Source organism: Myxocyprinus asiaticus, chromosome 41 (genome assembly GCF_019703515.2).
Source record: "Myxocyprinus asiaticus isolate MX2 ecotype Aquarium Trade chromosome 41, UBuf_Myxa_2, whole genome shotgun sequence".
NCBI classification, from domain to species: Eukaryota; Metazoa; Chordata; class Actinopteri; order Cypriniformes; family Catostomidae; genus Myxocyprinus; species Myxocyprinus asiaticus.
In genome coordinates, this window is record NC_059384.1 from 4,463,229 (window position 1) to 4,475,597 (window position 12,369).

The window sequence follows — 12,369 nt, forward strand, 5'->3', positions numbered from 1 at the left end:
GCAAGTACTGACACTGACTACCACACCTGGAGTCGCGAGTTCGAATCCAGGGTGCTGAGTGACTCCAGCCAGGTCTCCTAAGCAACCAAATTGGCCTGGTTGCTAGGGCGGGTAGAGTCACATGGGGTAACCTCCTCATGGTCGCTATAATGTGGTTCTCAGCTCACTGTCAGGCACGTGTTGAGTTGTGCGTGGATGCTGCGGAGAATAGAGTGAAGTCTCCAAACACGCTAGGTCTCCTCAGTAACGTGCAACAAGCCACATGATAAGAAGAATTTTAGAATTGGGCATTCCAAATTGGGAAGAAAAAGGGTGAAAAAAATAAATAAAAACATTAGATGTTAAATTTCACATTTTTCACATTTCAGTTTTAAATTCACTATTGTTTTATATAGAATTGTTCTATAGACTATAAAGTATAACACAATTACATCAGAAGTAACTGTAATTAAATTACTGAAAAATTAAGAGTAATCCCTTACTTTACTTTTTCAATGAAAAAGTAAATTAATTACAGTAATTAATTACTTAGTAATGCATTACACCCAACACTGTCAGTGAGTGAAAAAGTGACAAATAACAGGAAAGTTAATGAGATTAAGCTAGTACTATTCGGCTGGTCATGTGATTCTAAAATGGCCGCCCCCATGTACGGACCCTCTCCGTGTAGAATAAAACAGCTTTTATAAGGTTACTGATATAACTGGAGTCTTCATGTTAATGTGAGTGCTCATGATGTCCTACATATATTGCAAAAGGCATGTCTTTAGGGGTTAAACTTTTTAATGAGGAAAAAAATTACTGCACCTTTAAGCAATGAAAAAACATAAACAGAAAGTCTCTGGTAAAACGATCAAGGCGGAACTATATTACAGTTGATTGTAGTTTCATTCCGGGTGGAATTTAAAGTCGCACTCGTTACATCACGCTTTGATGTAAAGAAACTTCAAGATGTCAACTGCAGGACAACGAGCCTGCTCTAATTTATCTCGATTTTCTTTATATCACCATATTTTCACCAACACAAGACAGGGCACTTTAAGGCAAGTGAACACTTTGTGGATAGATTATAAAAGAGTCTCCATTCACCTCAACAGAGCTTATGCAAACAACCTGCTGTAGTTAAAACAAACATTTAATTGATTACCAAATTATATTGTTGTTGCTATCTGTTGTTTAAATAGTCCTTAAATCCCATTTGATGGGCAGAAATAATGTTTCCTATCCTTTAAATGGTCAGCTGAATCCTTTAAATGGTCAGCTGACCTTGGCAAGAGGGATCTATGTTTTTAACGTGGTAAATAGTTGAAATACTTCATTATAAACCTTTATATTAACAAAGGTTGTCAGTAATACATTGTTGTGAGCTCAGGTAATTGTACATTAGGAAAATTTGCAGCTTAACCTCCTGAAACCCCTGCGTGACTGCTGTGTTGTTTTCTTATTTTATTTTTTTATAGACCAAATAGTTTTCCTAAAAATGTATGTCCACATATGTGGACAGTGGGACTAAGTTGTGGCATTTTCAATAATACTAAGTTATAGAAAGTCTGATATTTTTTTTAATCAAATTGTTTATGTTTCTAGGAGTGTTGGTTATTCGTGTTTTTGAGATGTTAAAGACTTTACATCAGAAATTAGCATAATTAATTCAGATTAAAAGTAAAGGCCAGCATCATCCAATCACTGCCAACCATGTTAAAATAAAATGATACATTATAAATTCTGAATCTATGTACTGATTATCATTGTCTCATGTCTGTCAAACATGTTGAGTGATCCAAACATCATCTGCAGCCTGAAACTGAACTTTAAATAGGAAGTTTGGATTGAATGCACTTAGCTGCATAGAAAGTTATAGGATGCTCCCTTGCTCCCTATTTAGTGAATGACTTAACCTCCAGTGCACTGTCTATCTGCACTGGTCTCAGAACAGTTTGAAATGCTCTTTCATTTTCATCCTAACTCCATGTAAAGCCTCTGAAAGCAACATTTTCCAGTAAATATAGAATATTTTAACTGAAACTGAGCATACAGTCCACGAATGTGGTCATTGTGTTTAACAGTGTGCCGTTTTACGATAAATCGCTCCAATTTTAAAAATAGCACATTGTATGAAACTAGAGACTCTAATCTTTGCTTCAAACAGGTTTCAAGGTAAAAACATTATTAGGTTTCTAACCAGATGTAGTTTTGTTGGCGTTTCTCTACATACATACATACATAGTCTACGCCATATTGTTTGAACACATAACTCCGTGCATCGAAGGTTTAACCCTTTACTGACAGCCCAGAGTCTCCTTAGCTGAGATCAGTCGGTTTAAATGAAATGAAATTATGCGTTGTGTATAGTGAAGCCAAAACGTAATGTCCACGTATGTGGACTCGGGATCTCTGGAGGTTAAAAGAAGAAATTAATTTTGTAACCGGTCTCAGTTCACATGTATCACATTGTAAACTCCCTGTAAAGAGCCAAAGAAAGTGAAGTACTTTTGAACACTTTTATTAGTAATGTGCTAAGTAATTGTCTTTTACACTTGTAGACCTTGTGCCACAAGGACGTTGTCCATGACATCACAGCTTTACGCAAAGTCCAGAAAACCTCCTGATGACAATGATGAAGAAATTTCCAAACCCATCAAGTTCTCCACCAGCAAAGCCAGCCACCGAACCTGGAATGTGGACCGCTCGCTGGGCAGCACTTACCAGCGGCCCTGGTGGAAAGTTTTACCCATCAGCGTATTTGGATTGGGCTTCCTCCTCTGGTGCATCTTCAGGGAAGAGTCAGAGATAGACGAGTCTCTGGAGAAACATCTGTATGAACATTTACCAGAACTGTTGTCAGATGAAGAGGAAGAAAGTGTCAAAAGCAAACCATGACAGGGGTTTAAAAGGGACATTTTGTATATGTTGTTTATTTATTGTTCAGTGATGCCTTAAGTAAAATGTTGCAACTGAGTTGGAGTTAAGTTATTCAATTAACCATCCGGACTCTCAAGAGCAGATAGAATTCCAGATCAAGTTGAAGACTTGAACTGCACATGATTGTCAATTAAATAAATCCTGATTCAGACCACGCTCAAAATACAGTATATTAGCCTATTTTCAAGGTTTACACATTTCAATTTCATAAGAAATTCCCATCAGAATGGTGTATTTTTCATATATAAATTAAAATATATATTTGGTTAGAGGACTCAATTTGATGGAAATGTAATTGGCATGCAAAAATTAAAAAATGTATATATTTTGAGTGAAAGATGGAGACCAATGGTTTACTTTGGAAGTGTAAGCATGGTCTGACTGCTTTGATAACTAAAAATAATATGGTGGAACTGGTCAAATGACATTGTGAGCATGCAACAGTGAAAACCTGTACTTGACACTTTGTGAAACGAGCAAAACATGTGTAAATCAGTGAAATAATTGTAAATGGTCCCATTCAATTAGGGCAATTTGCATTCACAAATATATGCAGTTTTTATAAGGACCAATGAATGCACCAATTTAGTGTTCTCAAATGAGCCATGTCTGCAAATCAGTACATTTGGTACAATTAGTTCCAAAATGCTTGCCATTTGGAGAGAATATAAAATGTAATTCCATTTCATAAAATGTCTTGCTTTAAATCTCAATCCCAAACTTGATGATTGAGGTCCAAGTGTAAAAACTACCCAGATCTTCAATGTGGTATTTTAAACCCCACTGAAAGAATGCATTTACTCAGTTTGTATTAAATCTAAAGCTCAAGCTACAAATACACACATTTAACTACTGAAGCCAAAATTACAAGCAGCAACACAAATTGAGGTAGTGGAAAGTTTTATTTACAACCAAATGGCCACAACAGAAAAAGGAAAAAACCCAATATAATGATAGAAAAAAAAAAAAAAAAAACCCCAATTCTAATTCATCATGAAGCATGCAGACTAGGCAGAGGTATATGAAAGTCTAAAATACAAACTTTAAAACCCTGAGGAGCTCCCGGAATGTTCTGACGCTGCCCCCCCCCATACTATTAGCTAACCACAAAACACCCCTCCCCTACCGCAACTACCAAAAAAATAAAAATACAAAAAATAAACTTAACTACACAGGCATTTATAGTCGAGAGTGTAAGAACCTTAATGCCCCTCCCTCCCAACCCACCCACGCATCAAACCTCTCCCCCATATATTCCCCCACACAAAAAAAGTAGAGTAATAAGAATTTAAGCACGCTCTCCACGGATTCGACGGGCCAGCTGGATGTCTTTGGGCATGATGGTGACACGTTTGGCATGGATGGCACACAAGTTGGTGTCCTCAAACAGACCGACCAGGTATGCTTCACTTGCCTCCTGCATTTGAGAAAAATACCATTATAAAACGGAAGAAAGTGCTTTTCAGCTCCAGTCCTGTAGAGTTTAGGTCCAACCCTAATCAAAACACACTTTAACAAGCCAATCTAGGTATTCAAGATAACTTCGAGTTGGAGCTAAACTCTTTAGGACCACAGCTGAACATCACTGCTCTCTATATTAATCCAGCACCAGCAAACACACCTGCAAGGCACCAATGGCTGCGCTCTGAAAACGCAAGTCAGTTTTGAAGTCCTGAGCGATCTCACGAACCAGACGCTGGAATGGAAGCTTGCGGATCAGCAACTCCGTGGACTTCTGGTACCGACGGATCTCACGAAGAGCTACAGTTCCAGGACTGGGGAAAGCAAGCAGAAAAAACGCAAATTATGGTTTCGCTTACGTTATGTAAACATCCTAGGACCAAATGTGTGTTAAAGTAGAAATAGCTGCAGGCCGGAGACCTCCAAATGGGGGCAGAGTTACTCCAAAAGGGGGTTGCGACAACTCCAAAAGGGGGCATCGCTTCCACTCACGATTAAGGTTAGGGGCTCCCTATATCTTTAATGGCAATTTGGAGCTCACACCCCTTTTTGGAGCAATGCCTGCAGCTATACCCTTCTCAAAATTAGCATAATAGAGCGGTTCAGGTTGCAATCCAAAAACCCAGAAGAGAATTAGCATTTGAGCCATGAACCCTCTGGATTTTAGAAATAGCAGTACTCACATTTATGAGTAAAATAAGGTCTGTGGTAAACATTACATGAAGACACTTGTACGTTTTGTTCAACAAAAATGACAGTCATACCCAAAGTGTATTTTGAAGGCGCAGTGTTTTAAAGCTGAAGTATGTAACTTTCAGTTTTAAAATACTTCTATTCCATCTTAATATGCAGAGACAACTAAAAGCCATAAGTTAACTTTCTCTAAAAGAGTAAACACTGCGTCTCTGTGGTAGAGCTATAAATATTCCTGTTCAAGACGCTCCCCAACAGTGTTACTCAGCAGGGCTATCTGACTGTTCAAACAGCTGCAGAGGAAGAGAATAGTCAGAAACACTATTTTCGCAATTCTGGTTGGGGACGATTGTGTCATGGAAATTAGAAACTTCAGCTTTTAAAACACTTTTCTTAAAAGACCACGGCATCTTAAAAACTCACGTCTGGAGGTACGACTGTGTGTAATTCATGTTTTTATATTTATAAATCCAAAACTGGCATTATAAAAACCCATAGGATAATCCCAAGGGGCAAATTAGTCTTCCTGGTTCCTCACCGGTATCTGTGGGGCTTCTTGACTCCACCAGTTGAGGGCGCACTCTTCCTGGCCGCCTTTGTGGCCAGTTGTTTCCTGGGGGCTTTGCCACCGGTGGATTTACGGGCGGTCTGTTTTGTACGTGCCATGGCACTCTAATGAAGCGGTCTGAAAGGGGGGAAAACAATAAATAAAACAATTGATATACAGTTAGCCACTGGAAATTCCACAAAGCATGACAATCCAAAAACTCCAGTTCACTGTCTTCACCCATAATAAAGTAATACACTCGCATATTTAACCCTCAGGTACTGTTCGGTCATTTTTGACCGAAATACATTGTTTCTTCAATAAAACTGGTTTCCTTATCCGACAGGTAAGAGACTTGATGACTTTTCGTCCATTTGATATCTGAACGCACAAAGAAATTGGAGTTGATTCGATCAGTCTAAGCGGTATTTATAAAAAAAAATAATAATAATAATAATAATAAAAAAAATAAAATAAAATTACACTTGTACTGTTCCCGGTCAAAAGTGACCGCCATAGGACATGAATAGGAAACAGATTGTTTTTCATCATTTATTGTATAAAATCTAAAAAAAACAGCCACAATGGAAACACACACACGAAGGGGCAAGACAACCAAACATCAAGTGCGCAAAATACAAACACACAAAACTGAACTGGTCAGACTATAAAACAGAACAATTTTTAACACACACCAAAATGAATTGGTGAGACCATAACACATACACACCTTGTTACATCCAGGGATAAATTAGTTTATTACTTTTTATTCTACTCATTTCAGGTATGTATAAACTGACAAAAAATAACCTCAAATATAATTTGAGGATTGGTTCAGTATTTGAGAAAATATTCATAAAGCTCAATAATTAGTAAATAAAAAGGTCTAAACACCCCCACCCCCAACTTTAGTGCATTTACATTATATAATTTAGAGTTGTAACATTTCTTAAGTAACAATTCAAAGAATTACACGTTTATTGTTTCCGGTCACTTTTGACCGGGAACAACTGGAACGTAATTTAATGATGAACAGTGCATAAGGGTTAAAGTTCAGGAAAATAAGTGAGCATGACAACCATTCCAGAAGGGGGAGGGGCTATTCGAGCACATCGCCACACTGGGTTAAACACGCGGTTTTATTTTATTTTTTTATTTTAAATGCAGCTTTACATGGTATATTAAGGTAAAGTAGATGGAGATTTTACTTTGGCGTTTAAGCAAGTAGAAACAAATGATGCAATGGCATGACATCATAAACTCGTAGTGGGACACTGAGTCACAAAACTGACTAAGCCCCATTCAACAAACGCACCCACACATTACCAGAAGGCACAAACTACTATAATCCCCGCACTTATTTAACCATTAAGCGACTAGACGTGAACATACATCCTGTCCCCTTCATATTTTGGCGGAACACGTGGAAAATCGCGGCTAAATTGGAGGAGGAAAGGCGGATAACTGGTGCAGTAGTGAAGTCCACCATCTCATGATGAGACTCAGACACGTTTCTGCCTTTATGTGTAACATGGCGCCCAAGAACACCAATTACATCCTTTTCTTTGTCTACACCGACAATTCAGTCACCCAGTCTGACGTGATAAGATTAAGAACGACGTAAATCACCGGGTTACGTATTTAAAATATAAGTTTTTCAAGTTAAAAACACCGAGGGAGCTTGTGAGGTAAAATCTAAGTAAATATCTGTTCGCGCTAGTTCGACTAAAACATGAACCGAAATACACCGTTTTCTCATTTAAACACACAGAATGGGCTGGAGCCCAAAGACAATTTGCGCTCTAAAAACGTTAGATACACACTTTGTAATACACGAAATATACGATACAATAATTTTAGTTGCTGTTTTAATAACGACCGTTAGCGATACTTACGGCTTTTTGTTTAGGTATCTCGTCGAATCCAAAACAACGAACGTCGGTCACACGCAAATTGAACGTCCTTGTTCTTATACCGTTAGTGATGTCAGCACGCTGGTAAGCCACGCCTATGTCGTTTCTCATTGGCTGAAGGAGCGAATGCGGAATTTCTCCAGTTTCAGTATTAAAATGAGTTCTAGCGCTCTTTAAGTTTAATTTTAGTAAGTTTTCCCGTGTTCTGTTTCTGTAATAAATCAGAATAATCATGACCTCAGAGGCTTCGTACGAATGTTTAATCAAGAATATTTTTCAAAGCACTGGCTTTAAAAACCTTCCGTTTATAGCTCTGAAACAGTTTAGTGTCGATTACACAACATATTCCTTTTACTTGTCAATAGTGTACAATAAATCGTATGACGTTATACTTGCGCCACAATTCTGTGTGCACCAAATTATATTTTGAGCTTGCAAAAAGGTATTTTGCACACAGATTGGGTAGGAGGAGAAAGCAAAACTAAGAATTCTGAGCAAATTCATATTCAAATAAACTTTATTCGAGCGCAAAATTGATTTTCGTTTGCTCAAAATGAATTTATCTTTGCAAGAAGATACATTTATTTACAAAACTGAATTCAAGCGCATGCAAAATAAGATTTTGTGCGCTCAAAATATCATCTTGCACATGCAGAAAAAATTTTGTGCGCTTAAAATATCATCTTGCGAGTGCAGAATTTTTTTTGTGCGCTCAAAATATCATCATGCGCGTTCAAAATAACTTTTTGTGAGCTAATTTCATCTTGCGCGTGCAGAAATTTTTTTGTGTCCTCCAAATATCATCTTGGACTTACAGAATTTTTTTTGTGTCCTCAAAATATCATCTTGCACTTACAGAATTTTTTTTTTTTTTTTTTTTGCACTCAAAATATCATCTTGCGCGTGCAAAATAACTTTTTGTGCGCTCAATTTCATCTTGCGTGTGCAGAAATTTTTTTGTGTCCTCAAAATATCATCTTGGACTTACAGAATTTTTTTTGTGTCCTCAAAATATCATCTTGCACTTACAGAATTTTTTTTGTCCTCAAAATATCATCTTGCACTTACAGAATTTTTTTTGTGTCCTCAAAATATCATTTTGCACTTACAGAATTTTTTATTTTTTATTTATTTTTTTTTGCACTCAAAATATCATCTTGCGCGTGCAAAATAACTTTTTGTGCGCTCAATTTCATCTTGCGTGCAGAACATTTTGTGTGCTCTCAAAATATCATCTTGCCCGTGCAGAACATTTTTTGTGCGCTTAAAATATCATCTTGCGCGTTCAAAATAACTTTTTGTGCGCTCAGTTTCATCTTCCGCGTGCAGAAATTTTTTTGTGTGCTCAAAATATTTTCTTGCGGGTTCAGAATTGTGGCACATATATAACTCCATAAAATCGATTATCAATTGCATCAAAGATATGTCATCAGTAGTTGCTCAAGGAACGATAAAGTAACCCCACATAAAATTATTTTGAGATCTTATATTATTTTAGTTCGGTGACTCGGTCTTTATTTGTTTGCGTTGCGCGCAGAACACAACTTATATTCAACTGCAGGCGGAACGTTTAGAACGTTTGTTCTTAGCGGAAGCCTTTGAACTGTGCACACTGCATACACATGGGTGTTCAACATTTGTACATACATTTGTTAAACCAGCATAAATCTGTCGGGAATTTGCTAGCCGCCATTAAACAACACCAGAAGAAGAAGCCTATCGGGAAAAGATTTATAAGTCTCTGGTGGATTTATTTATGTGCTGTTTCATTTCTATGAATGTTGTTGATCACAGATTAGTTGACCGATCAAGTTATTAGACAGGACATATTGGGATTTCTTCAAACATGACAGATGAATCAACTGAATCAGGTAAGAGCAACCAATGGTTCAATGTCTCACTAGTACAGATCAATTTTAAACCATTGGTTGGAATATTGGTCATTTTGTGTACATTTTCCATCCAAAGGTACAATTGTTTACAGTTACAACTTTTAGCTGGTTATAGATGCAGATGAACAAAGAACTGGAAGTAGGCTAAAGTGGAAAAAATCCTTTAACTGTCCCCCTAAAAGTCACATATTTCCAATTACTTCATAACAATCAAGTTAAAGTGATAGTTCACCCAAAAATAAAAATGTACTCACCCTCATTTTTTTTCTTCTGCAGAACACAAATTAAGATTTTTAGAATAATATTTCAGCTCTGTAGGTCCATACAATGCAAGTGAATGGTGACCAGAAATTTGAAGTTCCAAAAAGTATATAAAGGCAGCATAAAAGTAATCCATATGACTCCTGTGGTTAAATCCATGTCTTCTGAAGCTGTATGATAGGTTTGGGTGAGAAACAGAACAAAATTTAAGTCATATTTTTACTATAAATCTCCACTTTCATATTCTTCTGTTTTTGGTGATTCACATTCTGCATATCACCACCTACTGGGCAGGGAGGAGAATTTATAGTAAAAAAGGACTTAAATATTGATCTGTTTCTCACCCATACTTATCATATCGCTTCAGAAGACATGGATTAAACCACTGGAGTCGTATGGATTTTTTTTTTCTTTGTTTGTGTTCAGTGTAGAGGTCTGCAACCCGACCCGGGCCCAATGGGACCATAATTTAGTAATTAATGAAAAAATAAACAGGGCTACCGACCTTGTTTCGCACACACGCTCTCACTCACAGACACACGTGAAAGGATGAGTTAGGGGCCGTTCACAACGAACATGTTTTTGCGCACATGTGTTCTGTTTTCCCATTGTTTTCCTATGTAAATACATGCTGGACGAATGTCTTTGACTGTTGCGCCATGTCTCGCTGTTTCTTCAGCATCTCGTGCAGGACAGGCACATTTTAAACACCATGTCAAATTAAAAAGAACTTCAAATTTTCAAAAACGCATGTTGAGACACCTGCACTCTGTTTCAGTCGTTGTGCTGCGTCTGGATTGTTTTTAACGCAGGTGTCACAAAGATTCAACGTTCTGAACAATTTCAGGCTGCATAGAGGGGACTGTTGCATTGTTTCATATTATTCCAGATTGTTTTGCACCAAATGAAGTTTCAGCAAATAAACGGTAAGTCGGTGCTTTTTTCCGTTCTGCTCCAGTGTACTGAGGGGCTGCCATGCTTTGTTAAAACTGTATATTTACTGTTTCAGTACTGTTACAAATGTTGCCTATAATGCATACATAAAATGTAGCCTATTGCAACAGTACTTGCTAGGAGAAGAATGTATAAAGATAGTGAGCGGGTTAAGGTCGGGCTTATAATCTGGCGGTATCATTCGGGCCAGGTAGTGTCGGGCCACACGGTCTCGGGTGCGGGTCGGGTTTCATTTTAAGGCCCTTGCAGACCTCTAGTTCAACAGAAGAAATAAAGTCATACACATCTGGTATGGCATGAGGGTGGGTAAATGATGAGAGAATTTTCATTTTTGGATTAACTATCCCTTTAAGTGAGGAAAGAAATTCTCTGGATATGCTCTGTTTGTAAACTCTTTGTAGGGACACCCAAACTGCTTAAAAATGAGAAAAGCACTGTTGTCCAGAGTGAGGAGGTAGAGACTGTGGCAGTGCACCCCAAATCAGCAACCCAAAATTCTGAGGCTCCTGTCTGTGCTAAAAAATCCAAGAAGAAAAAGAAGGAAGGTGAAAGAAAAGACAATCAGCAAAAAGAGATGAAGAGCACTACTGAGGAAACCCCCAAACAAGTTAGCACAGAACTGGTCAGCACTATAAAATAATCTACATTTTTATGAGCTCTTTATCAGACTCTGACATAGTCTGTGCACTAATTATTTTTAATGATGAATGTGTGTTTTAGACTCCTGATGAGCAGCTGAGTCGAGAGTTGGACTGGTGCATAGAACAGCTAGAGCTTGGCCTGAGAACACAAAAAACTTCCAGTAAACAAAGTGAGTGCGTCAACATGCAAATGTCATTATATAATTTATACACTCTACTGAAAAGAATAAAAGAACTCATAACTTTTTGTCAATGCATCTGTTCGCGTTTAGGGGAGGAGGCTGGTCGTGCTCTGAAAACATTGCGTAGCTCCAAAGCACCCCTGGTGAAGAAAAGGCAAGTCATGCGAGCGGTCTCGGGAGACTACAGGAAGAAGATGGAAGAGGATAAGGCCAGGCAGTTCAAACTCATACAGTCGGGTATAACAACAAAATGCACAGCCATAAAGTTTTCTTCTGTGTGAAGTATTAGCTTTCCCTTAATTTTGGTTTTCTCCTCTAATAAGATATAAAAAATATCTGTTCTTATCTCCCTAGGAATGAGCTCTGCCCGGGTCAAGTCTGTCTCAGAGTGTAAACCAGCGTTTCACCGGCGAACTGAGAAGAACGCACAACCAACAAACAAAACAGACAAATCTCGTGAGACAAACAACATGCAAGGGCCACAGGATGCAAACGAACACACAAAGTCTGTTGAGGAAATCCAAGGAGAAACAAAACCATTTGTTTTCACTAAATCGCATGAAGAGTTTTGCTTCAACTTCAACTTGTGACTGGACTTGTGACATCATCCAATAGCATCTATGACTTTCTGATAAGTTGGTTGAGTATTATGCATATGGAATGTCGGGTTCATCTATGCATTTCATTAAGCATGCAATATTAACATAACCGTTTTTATAAAGTTTAAAATGCTATTTACACCAGTTATGGACAAGACATTTTATGGAAACAATGCAAATAAATAAAATAAAATATATTCTTCATTTAGAGAGTTGATTCACATTTTATAGTCATATTGCTTCCCTGAACATTATTTAACATTTTAAAATTATTATTTAAGGCTGAAAATAACAACAATGTACT

The 12,369-nt window shown here is 37.6% G+C and overlaps 3 protein-coding genes across 3 annotated transcripts; 2 read left to right on the forward strand and 1 right to left on the reverse strand.

Annotated features, from left to right (window-relative positions):
• Positions 1-898: 898 nt before the first annotated feature.
• Positions 899-3,493, forward strand: LOC127431599 (protein ccsmst1). Its single transcript, XM_051682075.1, has 2 exons — positions 899-1,043; positions 2,544-3,493. Exons 1-2 carry the CDS (start codon positions 952-954, stop codon positions 2,878-2,880), a joined length of 429 nt encoding a protein of 142 aa, XP_051538035.1. The 5' UTR covers positions 899-951; the 3' UTR covers positions 2,881-3,493.
• Positions 3,494-3,805: 312 nt separating this feature from the next.
• On the reverse strand, positions 3,806-7,636 carry h3f3d (H3 histone, family 3D). The gene is made up of 4 exons (XM_051682076.1): positions 7,519-7,636; positions 5,615-5,761; positions 4,544-4,697; positions 3,806-4,339 (listed from the first exon to the last, which is right to left on the reverse strand). The coding sequence occupies exons 2-4, from the start codon at positions 5,740-5,742 to the stop codon at positions 4,211-4,213; spliced, it is 411 nt and encodes a 136-aa protein (XP_051538036.1). The 5' UTR covers positions 5,743-5,761; positions 7,519-7,636; the 3' UTR covers positions 3,806-4,210.
• A 1,495-nt stretch (positions 7,637-9,131) lies between these two features.
• On the forward strand, positions 9,132-12,273 carry c41h8orf33 (chromosome 41 C8orf33 homolog). The gene is made up of 5 exons (XM_051682063.1): positions 9,132-9,407; positions 11,045-11,265; positions 11,364-11,454; positions 11,557-11,703; positions 11,821-12,273. Exons 1-5 carry the CDS (start codon positions 9,383-9,385, stop codon positions 12,054-12,056), a joined length of 720 nt encoding a protein of 239 aa, XP_051538023.1. The 5' UTR covers positions 9,132-9,382; the 3' UTR covers positions 12,057-12,273.
• Positions 12,274-12,369: the final 96 nt, after the last annotated feature.

Bases quoted from the DNA above. Each gene is read 5' to 3' on its own strand.
- c41h8orf33 (XM_051682063.1), top strand. From the start codon at position 9,383: ATGACAGATGAATCAACTGAATCAG. The intron at 11,455-11,556 runs GTGAGTGCGTCA...GTTCGCGTTTAG, and splicing joins AAAAACTTCCAGTAAACAAA to GGGAGGAGGCTGGTCGTGCT. The intron at 11,704-11,820 runs GTATAACAACAA...TTATCTCCCTAG, and splicing joins GTTCAAACTCATACAGTCGG to GAATGAGCTCTGCCCGGGTC.
- LOC127431599 (XM_051682075.1), top strand. From the start codon at position 952: ATGTCAACTGCAGGACAACGAGCCTGCTCTAATTTATCTCGATTTTCT. The intron at 1,044-2,543 runs GCAAGTGAACAC...TTACACTTGTAG, and splicing joins ACAAGACAGGGCACTTTAAG to ACCTTGTGCCACAAGGACGT.
- h3f3d (XM_051682076.1), bottom strand. From the start codon at position 5,742: ATGGCACGTACAAAACAGACCGCCCGTAAATCCACCGGTGGCAAAGCC. The intron at 4,698-5,614 runs GTGAGGAACCAG...TGCTTTCCCCAG, and splicing joins AAGAAGCCCCACAGATACCG to TCCTGGAACTGTAGCTCTTC. The intron at 4,340-4,543 runs GTGTGTTTGCTG...TCTCAAATGCAG, and splicing joins CAGCCATTGGTGCCTTGCAG to GAGGCAAGTGAAGCATACCT.